Source organism: Aphis gossypii, chromosome 1, assembly GCF_020184175.1.
Source record: "Aphis gossypii isolate Hap1 chromosome 1, ASM2018417v2, whole genome shotgun sequence".
In the NCBI taxonomy this organism is placed as follows: Eukaryota; Metazoa; Arthropoda; class Insecta; order Hemiptera; family Aphididae; genus Aphis; species Aphis gossypii.
The window spans coordinates 46,617,175-46,644,282 of record NC_065530.1 but is presented as its reverse complement, the minus strand read 5'-3'; the positions used below and the strand labels follow the sequence as shown (position 1 = coordinate 46,644,282).

Sequence of the window (27,108 nt, the reverse complement as noted above, 5' to 3'; positions counted from 1 at the left end):
ACAATTTTCATACTCTACTATTTTTTTTGTATTTTTTATAATTTATTTTATTTATTTATTATGTATTTATTATTCAGTATTGTATTTTATAAAATTCTATGATAAAAATATTATTTATTTATGGCATAATTGATTTTTTTTTTTAGTAGGGGGTCGCGTACCTAATAAAGATTAAATTTATGGATCACCATTGCAAAAAGTTTGGAAAACACTGCTCTAGAGTATAAATATTGGTCACTAAGTTGAAATCGTATTCATAACCTGATAGAATGGTCTTAATCTGCATACTTTTGTGTTAGGTAAAAGGAAACAATACATTGATCGACAAATGCATTTTTATTTGTGAATATTTTTACTTTTCCAATATTCTCATGTACCTATTGTACGTTTTTGGTGTATTATCAATACTCATTTTACTATGAATTAAATATTATAATATATTAATATTGTTATTTATAAGTTTATTTATTGATATGATTTATTTAATTATTGATAACGTTTACCAAGTCTCCTTCGAGTTCGTGTTCAAGGCCAAAATCACTGGTTTTGTGTATAAAGACACAGTGTCTAAGGTTTGGTCCTAGAAAGTCAAAAAATTTATTTCTCAATAATTACAGTATAATACTTTAGCTTCTAAAACATTATGATTATAATACTATGAACGTCAGCAGATAATAATATTATCAAAATAATATTCATGTAGGTATGCATTGTACGTATAAGATTAAAATAACTACCTAATTCATGGGTGGAGACTAGAGAGGTTGTAGGTACGTCAAAAACAAAATTGAGTATATTATGATTTTTACAATTCAAACACATTCGGCGTGATATGTCTTTACCCAAATATTCTCTATGTGAGTAAGTAAGTAAGAGATGCCAGTATACTATAATTATATGATATATTATCAATCTATCATGTATTTATGTTGTATTATAAGCTATTGGTATTTTGTATTTAATTATTGGTCAAATATCATATTATTTACTACGTGTAGAGTAATTTGTTTAATATTATATAGCGTGGTAATGAACGGAGAATAATAAAAAAAAAATTGGTGTGCTTAAGACCTCACGGCAGATGTGAAAACTTCAACAAGGTGAAATTAATAATACGAAATACAATTTTTTTTTGAATTCTATATTGATAAATAAATTATAACTTTTACAATGTACTGAATTATAATTCTGTATAAATTACTCCAGTGAATTTTGCTCTGAGTGGCCTTCATCTGCATCATCATACTCTAAAAATGAAACTATAGGTTTATGGTAACTTAAATATGAAATTAATATTTTTGAACGGAATATATTTTCTAAATACCTAAAAAAACTCCTTTTTTGGCAGTAATTTGTCGAAACACTTCTGAGTGCAACAGAAAATTAAATCAAAATACTTCAAAAAATATCTATATTAAATGCTGCTGATAAGTATTGTTGATACTTGTTGTTGCTATAGCGACAGTTATTGCTATTAGTCGACTCGAGCCTACTTCACCCGGCTGAGCGTTACATTATTAGAGTGACGGCTTAGTTAAATTCAGTACCCACAAAAAGTGCTAAACACGCCTAAAGAAGTTTTAACTTGAATAATTACTCGTCACCTAACTAGTATTTGATAATAGGTACATTTATTTTATAAACAGCTTAAGATTAAAGTTAAATATAACTCTTAGTATATAAGTACTAAGTAGCTTATAAATGCGGCATGACAGCCCACATTGTAAATACAGTCCATATCACTAATATACAAATTTAAAATGAGTAGTTATTAGTAGTCATAAATGGTAGTTGCATAACGTGCGTTGATTAAAACGCATAGCAGTATAAGTTCATTTGTTTTAAGTTTTGCTTCAAGATCAGATTTTGTAGGACGTAGGTACGTTTTAGCGCTGTTTTGTAATATTGTTGTTGTTTTATCAAAATTTCAAAATTCTTTAATAATAACTATGGCTCGGAGTTAAAAGCATAGTAAGTAACTAAAAAAGCACAAGATTGTTTTAAAAAATCAAAAAAGAAGCATATTTATTTTTGATAAAAGCATGACCAAAAATTAACATGAATTAGTTATAAAAACGAATAAAAAAATTTGAAAAATTAATATAAATTAAAAAAAGAATGAACTACCAAGTATGTATTTACCTAGATTTTCAGTAGTGAAACTGACTCTATTGTCTGACAGAATAATTTTATTCGTGGAAAACGAACTCTCTACATCCATTGAAGTGATCGATGCATACTTCATACAAGAGGTTTCAAATTAAAACACTAAATCTTAAATTTTGAAATGGTCAATATCGATGTTATTGGCATACTGACTATATACGAGTAGGTAATATTTGCTATAATATTATGTAGATATTGTAGATCGATAATCTATACGTTTAATACATTTAATACACACGCTGATACGAAAACAATAATAATCTAATATCCGCATTCTGGGCTTTTAAATTTCTTATTTTGGAATTAGAATGATATGAAACGAATTTATATACAAAAAAAAAAGAATATGCTTCTTTTCGGAGCATATATATATATATTATATTTTTTACAACAATATGATTGGCGATAATTTTATATGACAATTTGATCAATTATTCCCATGCTTAAACAGTTTTCAAAAATATTTATACAGATACTCTATATAGTAATAACCACGGACTAAGTTAGAATGGACTGATATCGAATGTTTTATCAGTATGACACAAATGTTTCTCTAGACAAGGTATACAGAGTACACTACATTAGGTTAGATAGCGTTGAACAGAGTGTACTTTTGATGACTGTGGAGTGTAGCGGGGCAGAAACATTTGGGGATCAGACCCCACAACCTCACAGTCCTTACTATTATCAGTTCATTCTAACTAAGTCCGTGGTAATAACTAATATTGATACGAGTATCAATATAAGACAATCGTATAAGTCAATGATAAAATAATATTATAGAGAAGGAAAGATGAAGCCTGCTTTTAGAATTCTCTGCCTATACCAACCCAACACGCGATACTACCATCTAGTGCGTCGCAATGATATTATAAAATTTTACAAATCAACGACAATGATAAAAAAACATAATGTAGCCAATAAAATGTTCCAGTTGTATAATAATATTCATTACACGAGATTCATGGATAGTATTTATCAACTTAATGTATATGCATTCAAAGGTTAAAGAAGTTATGGGAAAATGGGAAATTAATCATGATTTCATTACTTACTGTGTTTCTTCCCTTTTTTATGTACATGATTTTAGTATTATTACGATTTTCTCAAACACTGCCGAAAATTCGTCGAATTTGATTAATTTGAAATCGTTTTAGTATTATAATATGATGTGGCACATGAAATTTTTTGAGATTTATAATCATCCCAAAAATATATAGGTAATATATTATAACTTTCTTATCTCCCTCTTCACTGTTATTACTATTATTGCGCCGCTGTCGCGCTATTATACGTGTGGAGAATATGAATAGTTGTTACTTGTTGGTAATGTAATAATAAAAATATTTAAAAATGTTGTTCATATACATAAATGCAAACAAATTTTTGGCACTGGTAATTTAAACGCAAAGAGTTCTAATATAGGTACTACTGTCAAGGTCTGCAATTGCCTGTGATCACGGTTGGTATATTCGCAAGCAATTGACATGCATATTATTATTGTTCAATGTTGAGTAAATGTCGAGTATTTAGAAATTAATGACTCTTTTGTCCAAAACCATGTATACATTAATTTTAAAAATAGAATCGTCTTCACGCACCGGTTGATTACTTAATTTGTCAAGGTAAAAAATTAAAATTGTATAGACCAATGACACGTCAACATTTCTTTGGTAATAAGTATTCTATCATTTAATTTGTAAATTTTTAGATTATTGTGGTGAGTTCTTAAATCTCGCATTAGATCGTATCAAAACACATAATTACCGCACGGGGAAATAATAAAAGAACGACAAATTTTAATCATGAACAAAATGCATTCAGATTACGATAAAGCAAGTAATAATCTTAAATAGATATAGTAACTCTGATTGTAAGACTAATGTTCAGAAATGAGATGAATTTTACAAATTCTATTTATAATTTATTTGTAACTACCTGAGTGCATGATGATGCATATTTCAATTAATTATAGTTAACAGAAAATCAAAGTCACTTCATTAATTTGCTCTAATTTGAGCAATAGTGGCTATAATAATAGTCAATACTCTAGAGTCTAGATAGAGATGGTAAGTGAAGCAGGAGTTTCTTGAAAATGTTTTGTACAATATTCAAACATTTCAAACACACTAAATTGTAAATGGCTCAAATAATAAAACTATTGGTTCAATATAAAATTTTTACATTTTTATACATCTATACTACGAAAATAATTTTTTTTAATATGAGATAGTCAAAATGCGTTCGAATGAAAAAAAATTTCAAAATGTCAAAAAGTATAATTTTTTTTGCGAAATGTAATGTCGATTATAGAGTTAAAATTTTTATCTATACGAAGTACTTTTTAAAAAACTTATAAGAAAAAAAGTGTTTTATGTTAAATTTATTACATGCAACTATTGAAAGTCGAAGAGTTGTTTACTGATTACTACAATACTTGATGTTACCTTAAATATAATTAGTATATTTAATAAAAATAATTATTGATAGGATATATTTTAATAATTCTGTATTAATATTATACATTTTAAATTTATTCTAAAGCTATATAACCCGACTTTGTCCTAGAAATCATTATTTCTATTTTGCTATTTATTACCTAGCCATAGTAACATATTATAAACATTTTCCGTAGTAATTATTTATAAAGATCTATTAGTGTATAAAATTACTTGAAAAAAAAACAATTTTTTATATGGTAGAAAAACACATGTAATAACACATTATGTCTTAATGACCTAATAGATAACCAAATATAGTAATAATAATAATTTAGTAATATTATACTTTAATTATTTTATTAAGTTTTCTTTACCTCAACACAAATTGTATCATAATATAATTATTGTATCTATATTTATAAATAATAACAAATTACTTATTCGGCATAGTCATATTCTCCATAAACGTTTCATGTATATTATTAAAAAATGTTTTATTTACATTTTAGAAAAAAAAAATAATAAATATCTACAAGTTACGGACTGTATTTCAGTCTTAATATTGTGGTTTTAATGTTATACTTATCATTGATTGTGCATAAATAAAGATGTAAATAGTAAAACATCGTATTATGTGTATTTTTTAAGAACTCTAAGAAAAGTGATGTATTTGATCATATAAATAAAACCAGTTTACTGCGTTAGATGCATACAACATCCCCACCTAACGTCCACAATTATAAGCGGAGTCGTGCGACAGAAATCATCTCACATCAGGTTAGGTTAGGTTAACTTAATAGTATATACATATAATGCAACTATAAATATCCATTATAATTCATTGTTTTAAAAATTCTACTCAACTAAATGTAATACCTTTAGTTTGTGTAGGTACTGTCGTATTTTAGATTCTAAACGAAGTATTGATTTTACAATGTGTACACTGTACAGCATAACTTTTGTCGAAATAAAGCTTAAATTTTAAACTTTAGGGGTGGTTTCCAATAGCAAAGTGAGTATCCTTGGTGCATTATAAAAGTCAAAAGTAAGAATTTTCCAACAGTTTTCAAAAAAATCGGAAAAAAAAAAGTGAAGGGAAAACAGCAATTTTTACAAAAAACCAATTTTCGACAAAATTGACTTTTCTAAATATTTTTTTTTTTTGAAATTTCGATAACAAAATTTTGGGTGGGTGCACAAAAAACTTAAAAATTTTAATCAAGGTTTCTCATTTGTTATTCTTATTATAGTTAAAAAAAAAAATCAAAAATCATTTGTCACAAAGTTAAATTTAAAGAAATATGTCAAAAAAATCTGTAAGTAATTTTGTAGTTGAAAATTCATAAAATTTTTTTTATTTATACCTATTTCAGGTTAAAAAATTCAATTCTGTTTTCCATAAGTTTTCCTTCAAATAGCTATACAGAAAAACTCGAAGCGTTGTTATAGGGAACAATGTTATGAGTGTTTGAATCTTAATTTTTTACTAAGGCGCATAACGATAACCAATAATCCTCAAACGATTTTAAATATTTCCCATTATTTAAAAAGTATAAGTCATAAATACTTGAAAATTTCACCAGTTATTTAGATTGGAATTTTCAAAATATTTCACTTATTTTAAAGCTATTTATAAACATTTGAAATATTTAATATACATTTTTTTATAAATATTGATAAAATTGTTTTGGCTGAGCCAAAATAGTTGAAAATTTAATGCAAAGTTCTTCATAAGTTAATCTTATTGTGGTTCAAACATTTCAAGAATACATATTATGCATTATTTTATAATAATACAAGGTTTTCCATAATTTTCTTACGATAATTACAAAAGAACTTGAACGTTAGCCAACTAAAAAAATGTAGTCTTAAATTCAAATGTTTACAAAATCAAAAATTTACTCGTTTTACTATCAAATAATTTTAGATTTTTTATTAAAATTAAACACAACTAGTCGTAGAAACTTGAAACATACACCATCCGTTGAAATTGACATTTTCTCTTTATGATTTAATTTTGGAGTATTCACATCATTAAAACAAACCAACCTTTTCACAACCCATTGGAAAATATAATATCTTAGGTTGACAAATCATCTCCGATCAGAATCGTTTTTCATATACAATGATACCTATCATTGGATTCAAATTTAATACATAATAGTAACCTATACTGCTGTACAGCAGAGCATCATTTTATCGCGTTTTGCCATCTATATTTATTTTTTGAAAAATAAATATGGTTCATAGATCCATCCCAATGGGCTATGTTACCAATGGCTGTTGTAAATAATATTAAAAGCACACACATATAATATATATCCGTTAAATATATTAAATTATTACTTTTTATCTTTTTATCGAAGATAATATTGAATTATTAGTGGTTATTATTATTCTCAGTTATGAGATATTATTGTAAAATTTAAAAAAAATTAAGTATAGGACAGTAATGCATAGATTAGAATATTACTACCTAAATAACTATTGGTAATAAACTTCAACGGAGTTATAACAATAGATATCTGGTATAGTGAAACTTACGATTATAGAATCATAATTTATAATAAATCATACATCTTTTGAGTACATGCATTTTTCATCAAAATTGGTTAGTTTAGTCATAATTGTATTTTATTAAGTATAATATATATATTTCATTAGAGTCTAATTGGGTTAGAATTCTATGTCTATAATAAAATTCTTTGTAATTTATGAATAGTTTATACTTATAAAATATTTAATACAGAAACTTTAATTCAATTAAATTAAAATACAATATAGTTCTTAATATAATGTATTTATGTCAAATATAGAACCATAGAAATTAAATTTAAAAACGGGTACAAGATACGATAGAGAGCGTAGCAATGTATGTATATTATAATAATAATTCTATAATTCTAAAAACGGTTTTATAGAGTTTTTAAAAAGGCATTTGTAGTATAATACAATTCATAAACACAAAACGTAGGATAAATCAATTTTAAATAAATAGTGATCTGTATAAACTAGCCGTTTCAAATCAAATTCATAACAAATAAGACTGTAGGCTCCTAAACTGGTGTGCTTGATTTATCGTGTAATTCATGTTATTTCAATTTTTTAAATGTGTATTTATTATGGATATTTAATTATTGTTTCAACAATAATATATAGTTAAATAATAACATAACAATAAATTAAGGAAGTAGTTTAATGATAGTTACAGACAACAGTCGTTAGAGAGTGTCAGAGTGCTTGTTGAACATCGAAGTCAGGGAAGTGAAGGAAAACCCAGCTAGTTTAGTATATCAGAATATAATATAAGTGTTTAGTGTCAAATTAATTATTAGCTTGAAAATAAATGATAAATATAATATAATATGTGTAGTTACATTATTATATATAAGTGTAGCTGGGTAATTCATATACAGTGGTTGAAAGCCATAAATATTTTACCACATCAAGGTCCATAGCCTATAGGATAAAGTTTAGTGTATTATTAAAAAACTTTTTAAAAAAACAATTTTTATAATAGCTGTACAAGAAAGAAGATGTTACAATAAACGAATAATCAAGAATGGTTATGTAATTGGTTTATTTATTAAGAAATGTATTCTGATTATAACATTTCCAAAGAACTGGAATTATTTCTGTAAAAAATAAAAAGTGGTTGAAATTATATAAACAAAATTATACATTAATCATAATAATTAATGTTATCATAATTTATTTTTATATTATAGAATACCTAAATGTATAAATTTGAACTAATATTTATTAAAGTTTGTACTGGATAAATCTTATGAATTAAATAATAAGAGCGGATCCAAAGGGTTGAGGGGGTGAAAGTTTGGATAAACCTAACCTAACCCTACCCATATCTTTAAATATGCATGATATGTATGTAATAATATAATATATTGGGTGTTCCGATTGTTTTTGTAGATAATATTATTATAAATTTACAAAAAAAAAGAAGAATATTATTATATTGTGTCTAGTGATTAGTGTGTAATAGATATTTTTGTTGATACGTTGCATTATCGATCGTCGTCAATGATAAACAATTTTCGAACTGGATAGTTTTAATCAATATATCTGCAGTAAAACCATCAAAATAAAATATATTTGACAAATCCATAACAATGTGTTAACAGATGTATTACAGCTAAATGATTGGAACCAATAATACATATAATATCCCTAGTTCTTTTATTTTAGAAATTGAACAAATTACATAAACAAATAAATTTACATCACTACATAATATTAATAAAAATATAAAATTAATATTTTGCCTAAAAAACAATTAAGAAATTAGATATTCATACATTAAAATATAATACTAATAATAATAACGTAATAATATATATATATATAAATATAAATATAATATTATTTATTTGTATATTGAAGACGATAATAGTAGGTAGGTACCTACGTTAAAAAAAAATAAAACATTAAGTTCTATTTTTACTTAAAAAATTTGGTCGTAGTATTAGCAAAGAATTATATTTAATGATATCTCATTATTTTTAGTATTTTTCCAAGTAAATATTATAAGTTTGTAGATAAATTATTAGGTATTGGAATTTTTTTTTATGGGTATGATTTTATTAGTCTTTGGAATGTACCGGAACGGTACATTAAAAATAATAGTTGAAAAAGTAATACTACGTTTGAACACCACTCGCACTTATTACAGTTGACTGTAATAAAATATTATACACAGACCAGTAGCCGCTAGTATCCGTTGGGTGTAGTAATTGCATAAGTACGTAGTACTGATAGTATATTGAGTCCAATACCAGGTGATCTATTTCACATAATATACACTCTTCATTTCATAAACTTACGTTGCATTTTACGTTAGGTTAGGTTAGGTTAAACTTACCTATTATACTCAATGGTATTAGGTTGGTACCTACTGTGGTGGAATTTTTAAACTTTAATAATGTAAGTCTACAAATTAAATTAATAGAAAATATCCATAATACTTGCGTCATCATATTGTTTTTTTTTCAACTAAAAACCTAAAAACCGATTGAAAAAGGCAATTTTAAAAAGGAAGCATCATTATTTTTTAGTTTTGACCAATAAGAACCAATTTTCATTCTGCGATTTGCTACTGCTACTGCTTTAAAGGTGATATTTTTATAAAAAAAAAAAAAACATAGTTAAAACATATCATAGTTTAAAAATAAAATCTATAAAAACATAATCAATTTTTTCTTGCCAGTTACTTTTTTTTTGTATGTGTACATACTGTATACGATATGTAGTTGATAAATACTTCAATTTTAAACTTTGAAGATGGGTTTGGATAGAACATTGAATCTAATTTTTACTTTGAAGAATAAAAAATAAAATATTCCCACTATTTTTAAAATAATCGGGAAAAACAAATAAAAAATTAAGGAAAAATAAGAATTTTTACACAAAATCAGTTAATGATATCTCTAATGAGATTTTGTTGCAATTCATAAACAAATATTCGTAGATAATTGAAAATTTCACCTATTTAATTTTATATACATGGTTTTTTATAATATTTTAACTTTTGAGCTATTTATAGGGATGATAAATTTTAAATTTTTAAAATTGTCTATAAATTTTGATTAAAAATTATTTACTGGGTTTTATTACTTAAAAATTTTATACAAGATCCCACATAAGTTTTTCTTATATCTGTATAAAAATATAAAAATATATAGTTGAATTCAAAATAAATACACCCTTTATTATAGTGACCCGTTCGATACCTAATGTACTACAGAGCGTAGGTTTCTAATATCTTGCCTACTTTTTTGAATTTAATTTCTTCTTTAAGTTAGTATGTACTTCATATAGAATTAATTTAACATAATACATTTTTATATACTTGAAATTATTTTAAGCGTAAATATATTTTTTTCTGATTTAAAATTATTTTATAAACAGATTTTTTCCTGAATTGTATTCCCTATAAAAACACACCTATACGTTTTACTAATATTATACTACTTCCCACGACATTAATTATGAGTTAACGTAGCTTGGTATACTAAACACGACCACTTAACTGCCGTAAGAGAGGTCAGCAGAATGACGGAATATATGCAAATATTATACCTTTAGCTACGTAAAATATTTTTGCTGGCGTGTTGGAGTTGCGAGGGTCATTGACTGTTGTTTTTCACGTTTACTGCAAATCGTTTCAACGCTGATGGGATGTTGCCGGTGCTGTTTGCACATTTTTGGTCCAACTATGGATGAACAGGTTTTTTGTAAACAAGCCGTATACTTTATTCTCTCACACTGATTGGATATTATACAATTATGGTTTATTGACTACAACAGTCAACAACAGTGATAGTACTAACAGGACGTTTCTGAACGTTTGCAGAATGCACGTGCAGGACCACATATTATACTGCTGTTTTTTAGCAAAAAAAATTGTTTAAAAAAAAAAAAAAACTGCAATGATTACAATAGCTTTTAATAAATTCTTAACGGAGATGCAATTGTTAGTTGATTTTATTAATCAGAGCTTCAAATTTTCACCACTGTTTCCTGTCACTGTATCTAACTGTTCTAATAACATAAATTACAAATTATAGATGAATTTGTTTTCAATGTCATTAACCAATAGAGTTGAATTGGAAAGTTTTATTGCTATACTCTTTTATCATTAGATGAATTATTATTATCAATACCATAGAGAAAAAAATAGTGTCACGTCCATAATACAATGTTTTAATATTGTAATACTTATACCTATATTAATATGCAGAGCTTTGAATTTAACATATTAAAAAAACTGTTAACTATGATCATAATGCATTAGGAAATAAACAATAGATATAAAATGATTTTGTTTTAGTACAACATTATCAAATAAACCTTTGTCAGGATTACCAATGTTTGTTGTTTTTTTTTTTATTGTTTTTATACATTATACATGTTATGTACTGTGATCTATTGTTTTGTTGTTAAAGATAACAATTAAAAACAGATGAAATATTTTTTTTTCGTAGGCATTCATCAACAAGTAATATATTGACAATAATATGGTAAAAAATAATTTTCTTCAGTAAACAATGTTATATTATAGGAAAAATAATCTGTACGATTGCTTCCCTATCTCCACACAAAAAATTAAACTATGAACTATAAAAATGTGAAAAACAAGGTTTTGTACCTATCAACATGTTGTAAAACTTCACCACTTAAAAAAAAATTTTCTTTTCTTTTTGACACATTATTTTATAGGTATTGTATACGATCTCAAATTTGTAAAATTATAACTGATGAGCTAAACATAAATAAAAATGGTTAATGAAATGTATTTTGATCTATTTATTTATATTTTTCGTTATAAATAGAAAACTTCAACTAAAATAGTCATTGGCCGCTATTGTGTGTTATATATTGGTCTTTAGTACATCATAAAGATTTTTTCTGATTTGAACTAATACTACAATATTTTGAAAATATTATGTTTACTGTTATCGTATCTACATCGTGATCCTACTGATTCCAAAACGAAATGTTTAGACGTTCAACACCTCAGACTCAGTGATTAATTTCAGCTATCTAACGGTGATGTAGTGTAATATGGGTTTATTGAGTTTATGATGATTAGAATTAAAATACTAGACAAAACTGTTTGCATGTCAAATGTCAATGACCCAATGATGGGTTAAGCAACTTAAGGTACAAAGGCATAAGTTTTTATTTTGACATATAGGTATATTATACAGTTTGTATAGTTATTCATTTTTTTAATATGCTGTTATCTTATTTCAGCATAAATATTGATCATTATACCATATACATTTTTTTTTAATATAATATAGTCTTCAAAATTTTAATTTAATTTGTAATAGCACATTTGTTTAATTAAATATTTTAGTATTTTACATGAGTGTTTATTAAAAAGAAATTGGGTTAATTCAAGTTGTATAATACTCACGTAGAAAAAAACTATATAATATATAGATATATTATATATATATATTATAGCTTAATGATAATGATAAACATTAGGTAGGTTTAATTTATTGAAAATACTAACTGGCTTTTAGTAAAAAAAGTATTGAAAACGATTAATATTCGACCATTAATCAGTCTTTAACCAATTTTTTGTTTAAATTATGGTAAATTGTTGGCAGTGAGACTAGATCATATTATTATTAAATAAATAAATATTATAGTAGGTATAAACAATCATGAGTGCAAATCTTATATAATATTAATACTATTTTCGTTAGGTACATCAACAATTACAATTTACATATTTCGGCTCGTTGATTATAATTTATGTAAATAATTGCGTAGTTTTGTATACAAGTCTGAAATTAGATTGATATAAACTATAAAGGATGATTTGCTATACTTATAATAGAAATATTCAGATATAATATGCATAAATATTGGATTATGTATGATGTGTCAAAATACATAAAAGTATGATAAGTATGTTATAGATGTTTTAGATATATTGATGTTTTATTAATCGTTTTTAAACTACGATTTTTAAATGCTTATTCATTAAGCTACTAACAATTTTTTTTTTATCTTAATTATTGCGAGCTATTGATAGTAGAAAGCTGATTGATATTAAAATGTATTGGTTAATTATCAGTTTAGAAAAACAAGATAAAACTGTTAACATTACTGGAATTATAAAGAAGTTATTTCAATGCGCATTAGTTATTATTTATATTATATAGATTTAAATAATAGTTATTTTACTTATTTTTTTTTAATATATATATATTATAGTATATACATACATACATATAATAAATTTAATTTTATGAAATGTATTTAAAATTAAAACTCAGAAACAATAATAGTCACTTTAACGGTCAACAGTATCTACACGATGAAAAATATTTATTTTTTATATCATTAAAATACCTGAGTTTATACTTACATGTATTACTTCGCGAGAAAAACACATTAGCACTTAATACACGTACAATTGTTTATTGGTACTAAAATAACCTATCTCATATTATTTAATTAAGGTAGGTAGGTACTCATATATTATTTGTGTTGGTGACCACACAATTTTTTAATACATTTTTATTTACAAATTGTGCAAGTATTATTAAAACACAAATACATCATAAGTACATTTATAGGAACTTATTTATTCACAATACATGGACATGGGCATAGAGATAATATTACAACAAAAATAGTCATAGATATTTTGAGAAAAAATAAAAACTAACCTAGGTAATGTTATTTTTTATTTAAATTTTTAGATAAAAAATTCTTTTATCATCTATGAATGAAACATAGAAATATAATGAGCAGCGAGTTAAAATATAATTAAAAATATCTATAGGTATCATCGGTATCGACCTATATCAGATACGTCTTCCCTAATAAATTAAATTATATGGTTACAAAAATCGATTTAAATAAAATTTAAAAGTAATTTGTGAAAATTGCTGTTAAAAGTGTTGAGTTTTCTAATGGTGATATATTTTGATTTGACATATTACAATTAAATATTTTTAATTTATTTATTACATAATAATGTAGTACCTATCTTACATGTGTTTATACTAAATATTTTAATAAAATTGTATTGTGTTGCTGTGGATTATAAATACAACTTAGGGAGTCAATACTTAGTGTAAATGTCATGTTCGAGGTTTGACAAGATAAATAAATAAATAAATTATAGAAAAAAATAATAATAAATTGACACGTGTGTCAAGTCAATTCTAAAAATCAACCTTTGTAATTATACTATATTGACTATTCATAGAATTATTATCAAAATATTGAATATAATAGGGGGCTATAGAAAATACTATTATAAATCAAATTCTGTGAATCATAAGGAGAAATAAAAAATTTTAAATTATAATTTCAAATAGGTACTATGCAAATACGAAATAATGATTTAAATTTCAATGGAACGTTATTGTTTTAGTTAGTCGTTTTTTTACAGGTGTTCATTTTGTTATAACATATTCAATCAGTATTTCATTTGAGTTAAAGTTTATTTGATGATTAAAATCACAATAATTGATCATCTGCAGATTTAATAGTTTACAGTACATATCGTATTCAATAATTATTATTGTTTGTCAACCTAAATAATAAACGTAACTCTTATAAAATGATTGAAGATTATTTCGGAAAAGGAAATAAGTAAGCTTAAATTGTAATTTTATATTCGGGTATAAGAAGTTAGTTTTTAAACTAAACTATTAACAACAAATCTCGGAAAAAGCGTAGAAACATAATAGGTATATTAACTATAATATTGTTATAGAACTATTAATTATTGCATTATTTATAACGATGTTGGGTAATTATTGGGTACAGTATTCTACTCAGATACAAAGCCTCACTATTCATTACTGTATTGATTATATTACAACGATACATTTTTTAAAATTAATTTTTACATTTACATACTAACATACGTAGGTACCTACCTATCTAATGTTATGACGTAGGGCCAGTGTAAAATATAAATCAAAAATACAATTACAAATATTACGTTTTTACCTACGAGCTTAATAATAACCATATAATGTATCTTATATAAAATACTTAATTATTATTATTGATAGTTATACATTTACATGTTGTTTACCTATAAATAGTATTAAAAGTAATTTTTTATAATAAATTTGTAAGATGTATTTGAACCATAATACATATAGAATTCAAAAAACCTTCGATTGATCAATGAGTATAATCGTGTAATTAAAATTCTGATACATTAATAATATTATAGTAAGTATCTATTGGTATATTATAAAATAATATTCTATACTATTGAGTGAGTTTATAAGGTAAAACATCATTATTTTAAACAATGAAATATATATAAAAATTTGAAATAAAATAAATAATAAGGAATCCTAAACTACAGTATTTTGGTAAACTAAAACGCAGTCTTGATAATAAATATGAAAAATCATATTTTTTCTAACTACAAGCATGTATATTGTATGTACCTACGAATATAGATATATTTAATGATAATTAAAATTTGTATTTATTTAATTTCGTTGAAATTCACAACTATTTCATCGGTAAATTCAAGTCAATTTATTAAACGTAAATCGTCTATAATAGTAAAATATAATCTTTTAAAATAAATTTCACTATTTGTCTTGACATTTAAGAGAAAGTTTATAGGCATATTATAAATTACCTAGTAATAATAACAGCTAATAATATCCGTTAACGATAAGCAAGCGGCGCGAAGAGTAGTTCATATTATTTACTGAAATATTGATAAAAAAAATATATTATTGCATAGTTAAATTAGAACGTAATATATATATATATATACCACTAGGTAATAAAATAAAATTTTAAATATTATTATCTATTACAGAATTGTAAGAATACCTGAATAACTTAATATTTAAAAGTATCATATACCTAACTCATCACCTACTCAGAAATAAAAACTGAGATGTATTTTATTAATTAAGGATGGCCATGTACCTAAATTATAATGTATTTTGATTAAGATTTCCGAGTGCCATCATGTTTAAACGTTTTACATATTAAAGCAATGTAATATATTGAAAATACATATATATATAGGTACCTACCTACTTGACATATATCTACCTAAGTTAAGCATAATTTATGCTTACCACAAAACGTCTCTTTTAGAATCCCATCCGGCCCATCCAGCCAAAAACAAGACAAATATGGTTTCGTGTAAATTTATTACAATATGATTTATGCTAAGTAATTTTACATATCACGTTTTTTTTTTTTTGAATAAGTTTTATAAAGTTATATATTTTAATAAAATGTTGAAAGAATTAATGGTGTTGTCAGTATAGTAACACTAAATGACATTCATAATTCTAAATGAATTCATCATAACCGTTAACAAAATATTATTATTATTATTGTAATAATTTGTTTTTAAATTGTTTTATTTTAAATCCTTGAAAAGACAAAATATGTGTCTATATGATATTCACAATCATATTTATTTTCTAGTTTAATTTAGTTTAAACTTTTATGAAGGTTATATACTTTAGGTTGTGATATGTTATATCTATAAGATGATCTGATGATTTATTAAAATATAAGTATAATACCCTAATAATTTTACTATATTCCATATGTTATTAAGAATTGCTACATTAATGTTTTATATACGACTTAATTTATTACGTGCTTTATTTTATTATTATTATTTTTTTATATCAACATAACATTATACAGTCCTTGTTTTGAAGGACGATTTTTTTTAAGTCAAACTTATACATATAAAAATCAAATACATTATAATAGTTTACAAAATAAATTTAAATTGATACAAATAATACAAATTAACTAAAAATATACGTGTTAGATGATGTGCTTTTATAATTTAATATATTTTTTTTAATTTTCAATTTTAAAACTATATAGGTGTTAGCCCCAAAAAAGTTTAATTGTAGTAGGTATTCTTTTTATTCTTGTAAACTTATATATAATATATATAATAATATAGTTTAGTGGATTATGATTTGATGTCGTTTTTATTATTGCCCTTGTATTTTAAAACTTTTTATAAAATATATGTATTTATGGATAATTGTACTTAATATATTAAACAATTTATAATCTTGGAATATTTATATTTTTAAAATTTTATAATTGCCAGGTCCACAGCTTCTATTATTCCAAAACCTAGTTATTATAAAGGCCCTAAAAATGAACCGTTGAAAAACATAACCGTTGGAAATTTGGTTGATGAAGCGGCAGAAAAATACCCAAACAGAGAAGCTATAGTTTCTGTTCATCAAAATCGAAAAATTACGTTCTCAGATCTCAAACATGAGGTTGTAAAAATGAAAGGACCATATTTTTTTTAGCAATAATTAATCTATATAATTAATTAATATGAAAAAAATTTGTTTGTATAAAACTAATTAGGTAGACGAGTTAGCTGCTGGTCTTTTGGAAATTGGGATGAAACCAGGCGATCGGTTATGTCTAATGGGTTCGAATTCGTTAGAATGGGAAATTACACTATTAGCATCAATTAAAGCTGGCATAATTGCAGTAAGTTTAATTTCCGATTTCTGTACTTTAACTTGAATAGAATAACACGAAAAATGAAATGAGAATTTTATCTTTGATTCGTAGGTAAATATAAATCCATTGTATATGAAAAATGAACTCCATCATTGTCTTAGCAAAGTTGACGCAAAAATGCTGATAGCTCTCGAATTTCACCCAAATCAAAACTATTACGAGTTGCTCAAAAATATTGTTCCGGAAATTGCTCAGCAACCTCACGGTAAACCGGTTACTACTAGACACTTGCCAAATTTAGAATTCGTAGTGATGAACACAGAAAAAAACCTACCGTAAGTCAACGAAATTAAGTTTATTAGATTAAATCGTTGTATCGCTTATCATATTTTAGTGGAGTCATTAAATACTGGGATGTATGTCAATCAGGCACGATAAAATCAACATCATACTTGAAAAAAATTAACCGCGAACTAAATCCTCAAGCGATATGTAATATACAATTTACTTCTGTAAGAAAATCTTCTTTTACACATTATTATATTTTTATAACAACTACGACAGATATTTATATTTTCAATTAATATGCTCTCATTACAAATTATAAACATTACAGGGGACAACCGGTGCACCGAAGGGAGCGTGTTTGACTCATAGTAATATTGTGAACAACTCATATTTCTATTGCAAGAGAATGATGTTGACAGAAAAGGTACTTGATTTTTGGACAGCACTGATTTCAGGGTGTTATTATGATCATTGTTACATTTTAATACGAGTTTAAAGTTTCTGAATTATCAAACATTGATAACCCAAAATAAGATTTTCTAATAATGGTTAGGTATACACAAAGAATAAAATTTAATATGCACCTAATATATTATTATAGTCTAGCGTTTATTATACTCTAAACATTTTTTTTTTACGAATAATACAATTTTAATAAATCTATATTAGTTACTATACCATATAAATTACTCGTTTAAATCAATTACATAGTATACATATCAACATTTTCAAAAAAACATGTGCTTAACCATTTACAGTAAAAAAGGGCATTTACTGATTGAAAAAAATCACAGGACACTTCTTACATATCATAAACTATATAAGTATTTGAAAATATGATTTTTAAGTATATATACTTAAAAATCAAGGTTTTAAAGTAAAATAAAAAAAAAAACAGGAGGGAGCATGCTTGGTGAATCTGTATAATAATGATGAATTGATTCTTATAATCTGTAAATTCAAATTACTTAAAATAATAAGAACATTTATGCTTAATACTCATATCTATCTATATAGAGTATTAGAATATTAATTGAATATCAATTTTAAACAGGAACATCGAATATTGTTACAAGTTCCTTTCTTTCACACTTTTGGAACTGTGGTCGGTATTATGGCAAGTTTAAACAGCGGTAGCACACTAGTACTACCAGCGTTTGGTTACAAACCTATTGAATCTGCTAAGGCTATTTTTACTGAAAAGTAAGTATTTCTGATGGTAATTAATATATAATATGAAAAAAAAAACAAAACACTATCATCTATACATTAATATTAATCTGAAACTCAATGGAATTCATTATTATTCATGAACAAAGTAAACTTAATAATATATTGCAGAAGAAAAACATTACTACAGTGTACGTCATACAGGTTGCATACTTGCATATATTAATTTTATTAATCAATCGTTTTATTTTTTTTAATTTTCTCAAAACGATTTAAGTTTAGTAAATGATAATAATATAGATGAATTCGTTTTATTTTGAACTAATGTATAACAATATAATGTAGTGAAATAAAATATGTATTTTGTAGTATTTCATGTTAATAGGTGTACAATTTTGTATGGGACACCAACCATGTACATAGATTTGATTAACGCTTCCAAAGAACTATTGGATCAAGGGCATACATTTACCACTCCTGAAATTGGATTATGCGCAGGTGCACTGTGTTCGCCCAATTTATTCAAACAAATTAAAACCACGTTCAATCTCAAAAGAATCGCGGTAATATATATTTTAATATGCGAAAAAACGATCTGCAGTGCTTGTATTCGTGTACACAATTTTAACGCGTTTGCGGTCCGATATATTTGTTGCAACGCTTTCGTCACAAACATCTGATTAAATAATCGTAGTGCAAAAATTGATAGATTCCACCTCGTTAAGAACTAAAACCATATTATGGGTCAAGCGAAAAATTAAATTTGCAGTTATTCAATCGTATAATATCTACGCTACGAGAACGAATAAGTATGAAGTATATAATAATAACCGACCAGAGGGGAAATATTACAGTAAAACGTATTCTATAATGGGCGTCTAGCGCTTCACGTGTGTTGTAAATATAATTTATGGCCGAATTTGGAAATATGTGCTGAATTTTCGTAACAGCGTCTAAACTTAAATGATCTATCTCATAGCCCCGCACGCCGTTTCTTGTAGGTCTTTACTCGTGTATCATAATATCGCGTAAGTAATTAATTTGAACTATAATAGACTGGCTAGCTCGTGTTCGTAAAGTGGTTATATAATATTGCAAATTGATGCTTTTCTTATAGTTGTTTACTTACGTATACATATACAGTTAACACACGTGTATTATATATACAAAATAACATATTATGTACATAAAGCCATATAATGTCATAATATCATTTTATACTCGTAAAACGTATATTCCATCAGATTTCAGATTAGCATACTGAATAGGCACCTATTGTGTATACAATTATATAGATATGTATAATAGTTATAACAACATCAGTCAAAACCTAAAAAGTAAAAAGGGATGCTACTTACCTTTAGTTTTCTCGAATTCGGCTTATTTTAATATTATGTTATCTATTTGTTATACATCATGTATATTAATATAGTTGTTTAAAATCAATAATCAGTGGTATGTGAGTGTATAAACTCTGACCGGGATTAACACGCGGGCACTAAAAATATTGATTATTTATTCCGATTCGATAATACTTTGTATTGATAAAGTTATTACGTATATAATAAAAATGACCTAATTTAATTCATAAGCAACAAATAATGTGCATACATAATTGTGTAAAACTAAAAGAATCGAAAGTTTCTGACAACAACGTTTAAAAAGTACAAAAATAGCGAAATATCAATTTATATAAAACGCTTCATCACGATGTACTATCTAAAAATAAATAATTTCATGATTACGTTATCACGATTTTAAAATAAAAAACAAATTCAATCGTGCAATTTTTCAATGATATTAAAATAATAAATAAAAAAATTCTTTTTGGTGGAAAATTATGAGAACTATCTTCTAATTAGGGTTTCTCTAGGTAATATTAGATGATTTTCTAAAATGAACATAATGTATCTTTAACAATTTAATAAATTGAAAATTATCTTATATATAGACATTGGTCTGTCCATAAATCAATACCTACTGAGCTTACAACGAATTAAAGTACATTTTACGACTTGCCATAATTAACGAGTCGAGTTAACAATCATCATAATTAATACCAAGCTTATATTCATAAACATATAAGCAATATTGGTATTGATAATGAACAACGAGCATTTAAATAGTAATTAAATCACTAATTTAAAAGATATGATATTTTATGATTCAGACAAATTCGGAAAATTTGAATTTGTTTTTATTATAATTAAATAAAAAAGAGGCCAAGTTGAATAAGTTCAATATTTATATTATTTTTATTACTTAAATACAATTTTATCAATTTTTTTTAAACCCAGGAAATGAAATATTAAGAATGGTAGGTACCTATATAGTTTCATACAATTATTTTAAACTAATATGTTTATCAATATGAAATAGTAGATCAATGACCTGTTGTTGGTCCTTATCTGGAATTTATGTAACGAGAACTAATTATGACTAGCAATTAGCATAATTCTCAAATTTGATAAAATCTATATCAATTTCTCTAACTTTTGTACTGTAAGATTAGAAGAGATTTATTCTGCAATCCATTAAAAAGCTCAACAGAAAATAAATTAATCAACACGAAACTAAATTTTAATTACTAGGTATAATGTATTATTATACATTGCTTGTGTGTTTTGAGTATAAATCATAATTAATGATAAGTTTCTACGTATTAGGCAGAATTTCTCTGGGGAAATTGCAACCTTGGCCACAATGTCTGAAGTTCCAAATATACCTGATAATCAAGCAAATATGGTATTAATTGGTAAAAATATAAATATTGAAATAGATGTGAGAAATCTGATAATTTTTATTTTCATAGATATTGTTTTTTGTTAACTATGAACGATTAAGACACCAATCAATAATATAATTTTAACTAACTATAGGTACTTTATAATTATTCTGACGATTTAAATTTTAATATACAAGATGTATTATTAGTTTCAAAATTATAAATAAGTACAAGTAAAAAAAAAAAAATCCAAAAATGAGATAAAGTATGATGGTTTCGATTTCTGTGTAACACAAAATCGATCCACCCATAAATAATAATAGTAATTAAAAAATAGGTAAGTACTTTACACTATGTTATGTTTTTATTGAATTTCCTTGGAACTAAAATATAATCAAACACATTTTCTATTTTGCAACAGTGATTGCTTCAGATACCTACACGTGTATGTTACTTAAAAATAAACTTATAGATTTTTTTTTATAACTTGATAATTAAATAACATGTTTACCTACATGGTATACCTAGTATAAATATATTATTATAACAGTATAATTCTATATTTATGAAGGAAGTGTAATTTATTTTATACAACGATAATAAGGCTAAACGTCTAAACGTTTACACTATGACTTGAATATTAAAATTTGTATATTTGAATATTATTTTGATTTCAGTCGATCTACGGCATGACAGAAGCCAGTCCTATTGTGTTCCTATCTAATGTTGATGAGTCTGAACACAAATCGCTAACTACAATTGGTCAAGTACTCGATCACTCCGAAGTAAGTTTTAGATAAAAAATAAATATAGATATGTTATTAATTTTATTTGTGATCAGATTCGCAGATATTTCTTGTTCACCTTGAGTTAGTGCTCACATAGGAAAAAAATAAGCTAATGAACAGTACATATTTATATATTAATTTGTTTTGATGGTTTCTGCAGTTTTTTTTTTTTTTATAGTATGTACCTTAGACTTTAGAGTGTTCCCACACAATTTTATTGTAAAATATCTATAATTGAGTTAATTTTTATAAATATGCATAAGCTAATTTTAAATTGAAACAGAGTTATGAATTCAATGCCCTAAAAATTATTTTTATACGGTCCATAATAATATAATTATGCTGTATTTTTTATTTTGTTAATAATTATAAAAACCTAAAAATATAAATATAAAATTAATAATTTGAGGTAGCTTTATTTTATTAGTTAGAGCAGGTAAATAATAATAATATTTGGTACTTAGATGATATTTAAATAATATTGAATTATTGTTAAAATAAAAATAACCATTAACAAATATTTGAGTATAGGAAAATTAAACTAAGCATTTTTTTTATTAGAAATATTAAGTTTAGCTTTTTTAATAACAGATACATTTATTAAACATTTGGTTATTATCGAATGGTGGTCTCTTTTTTTTACAGTTAATTTGATCTAATATACTATATAAAAATATTATACTCCAAACATGTTTTGATACATGTTTTCGTTGTCTTGTGTCAATCGCGAGATGAGTTGACATTTTCAAGCAACAGGCGACGAGTACTAGCGATTTTTCATTTTTGTTTAATGGAGTGCATTCCTGATTCAATCTGCCAAATTTGCCCTCAATATAATATAATATAGCATTTTAGAGTCTGCTGAGTCTGTAATATTAAAAAAGTAAAGCGACGGTAGTGTATACAAAATAATAATTATATTAAACTACAGATCGTCATGCGACGTGTATCAAAATTTTACTAGGATTTTATTTGTTAGACACGCATATATTATAATATTATTTAATTATAATTTATACAAACAGTTTTAAATTGTCGTCATAGAGGTGACGTAGGGTCAGTTAGTTATACAAAGACACTTGCACAGTCGTAGGTATATATCCAATTACGTACAATTTTATTACTGTTCAAAATACGAACATATAAAAAAATATATTATGCTAATACAAAATAGAAATATAAAACAACCATGAACATTCATTATCGTCTAAAATATTGTGCAAGCAAAAATAATATACGGTGCTAGGTACATTAAATTTTGCATATTTTGAATACTATTGACTTGAATGGGAATTGTTTATCATTATTATTTATAATAGTTTCTGAATAAATTGAATATTATGTAGGCAATGCTATTTATGTACAACCCCGAACCAATTAATAACTATTATTAATAAATATTAATTAACTATAATAGTAGAGTTATATAGTGCCAAGTTCAATTTTAATATAATTTTTACACTTATAAACCCCTTAAACGTTAAAACTGTAGATAAATTATACATATTTTAGTGCAAGGTTGACTAGTCAAAGCGCCGTCCAATTATATGTATTTTTCCGTTTTATATTCTGTATTGACTGCATTAGAAAAAAAATAATAATAATAAAATAAAATCATACCAAATGTATTATCGCTATGCAAGTTTCATTAAAGTTTCATGTTTAAAAGTTTAATAATAAAAATAAACATTTAAAATTATATTAAAACCGCTTGACAAATGACATGACAAAATCGCAAGACTTTTCAGAAAATAAAATATTAAATTTTAACTTTTTAATGTGTTTATTCATTTATCATAACACGAATATAACACTATGATACATTATATTCAGGCTAAAGTTGTGGATAAAAATGGGGTCACTGTACCAATGGGCAGACCTGGAGAAGTTTGGTTTAAAGGATACAATGTTATGCCTGGCTACTGGAACGACGAGGAAATGACGAAGAAGGCAATAGACGACGATGGTTGGCTTAAATCTGGGTAACTATCTATAACAGAAATGTTAATTATTTCTCTGCATGGAAAAATAAAATAATATTTTGTTTTCGATGTTTAGTGATATTTTAATTATGAGCGAAGATGGTTATGGCGTGGTCACGGGCAGGATTAAAGACATTATAATCAGAGGCGGTGAAAACATACAACCTCAGGCAATCGAGTATTTTTTGGAATCTCATCCAGAAATTATCCAAGCACAGGTTTGTACTGAAAACCAAAATTTTATTTTTAATAATTTTGTTGTTCTTGTAAAAGGTATTTGGAATACCAGATCAGAGACTTGGTGAAGTAGTATGTGCGGCTATAAAAGTTACAAAAGGATCTACTGTTGATGAAGAAACTGTAAAAAATTATTGCAATGGCAACGTGAGTGTTATTATTATTATATTAACAATTTATGCAGAGTTACAAAAGAGTTCATACATATTTCAACAAATTTATTTCATATTATAACAGATAGCAAGATTTAAAGTTCCAAACCACGTTATGATCATAGACAATTTTCCAAAAACAGTCTCTGGGAAAATTCAAAAGTTTAAACTTCGTGAAATCATGCAGGATTATATAAAAAATATGAAAAATGGTCAATGATATTTGTTAATTATTGTTTTGGTTCAATGCTTATATGAATGAATAATTAGTCTTATAGCAATTTATCGGAAACACCTAGTTGCAAATTATGTTTTGAGTTCATATTGAAGTAGGTGCAGTTGTTAATTAATAATGGTCTTTGTTGAAACATCAAAAAGATAGTTGCATTATATTCTGAACATACTATGAAGTATAATTATATAGTTTTACATATATTATATACCACCACAAATGATGTATATAAAATATGGTTAATATTATATTGTACTATAACAATATAATATACGTATATCATGCTATTATATTATGTATGTGCATTTAATAAATTACCAGGATAATAGTGCTTAATTGGACACGACGTCAGAAGTTTGCACGATTGAAATATTAAATTTTATAATTTTGACGACTAAGGTTGGAAGATGAGCATAACCTTGTGTAAGTTTTCTCATCATTTTTCCATGTATTAAAATAATAATGTTAGACCTTCAAAAAAAAAAAAAAAAGATTAAAAGAAATAAAAATACGCAAATATGCATGTTCAAAAACGTTAATATTGTTTTATGAAGAAAATGTATGCATATAAAAAAAAAATAATAAATTCTGGACACGATATTAGTGCCGGATTACACTATGCATTTTGTCAGTTACTGATTTAAAAAACACATCAAACATTTTAATTTAAAAAAGGGTGATCAAGTGGATAACGCTCTACTGTACAGTATGGATCGAGTGGACATCGAACATAGAGTAAGTAACTATAATTTATGTGTTCAATTTGAATGCAATGATAGTTATCATTGTATACGAAAAACGATTCTGAATGGAGATGATTTTTAATTGACCAAAATTCAAGTTCTTTTATAATTATTGTAAGCTAATCTTATAAAAAATCTCGTATTAAATTTTCATATCTTAGCTATACATAAAAAATTATTTATATACATTTATAACCACACAAAATAATTTACAAATATTCATAATTTTGACGAATTTTGTCAATATTTGAAGTTCTAACGCTAATAAAAAAAAATTGTGCCTATGTTTTTTTATAATTTTTAAATCACTATAAGACTAACTCATGAAGAATTTTCATATATTTTGAAAAAGCTGAACATTTTTTATCGGCACTTATAAAAAAAAAAACGAATATTTCAAATGCGTATAAATACTTCTAAAATAAACGAAATATTTTGAAAATTAAATTATGTGAAGAAAATGGGAATCTTAACAACTGGTGAAAGTTTCAAGTATCTACGACTTATAATTTTTGAATATAACAAATATTTAAAATCGTTTGAAGATAAATTGTTATCATTACACGATTTCGTAAAAATTGAAATTCAGACGCTTACATAACATTTTTTCCTATAATGACTCTCGAGTTTTCCTTGTAGTTTTTGAAGAAAAACTTATGAAAAACTTTCTATTGAATTTTTATCTTTATTAATACTAAACATTTCATGAATTTTCGACTACAAAATTACTTGCGAGTATTCAAGATTTTGATATACTTATATCGTACAATTTTGAACTTTAAACGATTATAAATAGTAATTGTGACAAAAACTTTTTGATTTTTTTTTTAACTGCAATAAAAAAAACTTATAAGAAACCTTATATTACATTTTCAATTTTTTTTTAATTGAAATTTCAAAAAAAAAAAACACTTAGAAAATTCTTTGATTTTAAAATAATATTAATTTTGAACCCTATATTTTTTAGTTCATTGCACACGGATCACAGGAAAAAAAGAATTGAAACTTATTTAATTTATATATTGTTGTAATAGGTAACAATAAAAAACACAGGTTACCGTAAAATATCAGAAAATCTACAAGTAGATAGTTGTCTTTGGTCAAATAAATTAAAAATATTGATCGAAGTTCTATACACTTTTTTAATATAAATGAAGGAGCGGCGTATGAGTTGATTCTTGGGTA

General features: G+C 25.1%; 1 protein-coding gene and 1 long non-coding RNA gene across 4 annotated transcripts; one reads left to right on the top strand and one right to left on the bottom strand.

The window, feature by feature from the left end:
- Positions 1-217: 217 nt before the first annotated feature.
- LOC126549279 (uncharacterized) lies at positions 218-1,413 on the bottom strand. Of its 3 annotated transcripts, none has more exons than XR_007603427.1 (4): positions 1,325-1,413; positions 1,170-1,259; positions 504-580; positions 218-416 (listed from the first exon to the last, which is right to left on the bottom strand). It is a non-coding gene; the product is annotated as an uncharacterized LOC126549279 (long non-coding RNA). The 3 variants fall into 3 exon arrangements; XR_007603426.1 differs by having other exon boundaries at positions 1,170-1,247; XR_007603428.1 differs by having other exon boundaries at positions 1,202-1,247.
- Positions 1,414-14,526: 13,113 nt separating this feature from the next.
- On the top strand, positions 14,527-25,470 carry LOC114129694 (medium-chain acyl-CoA ligase ACSF2, mitochondrial-like). Its single transcript, XM_050197126.1, has 13 exons — positions 14,527-14,750; positions 17,233-17,410; positions 17,505-17,633; positions 17,718-17,941; positions 18,001-18,118; positions 18,223-18,318; positions 18,949-19,097; positions 19,450-19,627; positions 22,467-22,574; positions 24,411-24,559; positions 24,636-24,777; positions 24,833-24,943; positions 25,034-25,470. Exons 1-13 carry the CDS (start codon positions 14,719-14,721, stop codon positions 25,166-25,168), a joined length of 1,749 nt encoding a protein of 582 aa, XP_050053083.1. The 5' UTR covers positions 14,527-14,718; the 3' UTR covers positions 25,169-25,470.
- Positions 25,471-27,108: the final 1,638 nt, after the last annotated feature.

Coding starts and splice junctions, on each gene's coding strand:
- LOC114129694 (XM_050197126.1), top strand. CDS start 14,719: ATGATTGAAGATTATTTCGGAAAAGGAAATAA. Junction 18,119..18,222: donor GTAATATACAATTTACTTCT/GTAAGAAAATCT, acceptor TAAACATTACAG/GGGACAACCGGTGCACCGAA. Junction 22,575..24,410: donor AAGTACTCGATCACTCCGAA/GTAAGTTTTAGA, acceptor CATTATATTCAG/GCTAAAGTTGTGGATAAAAA.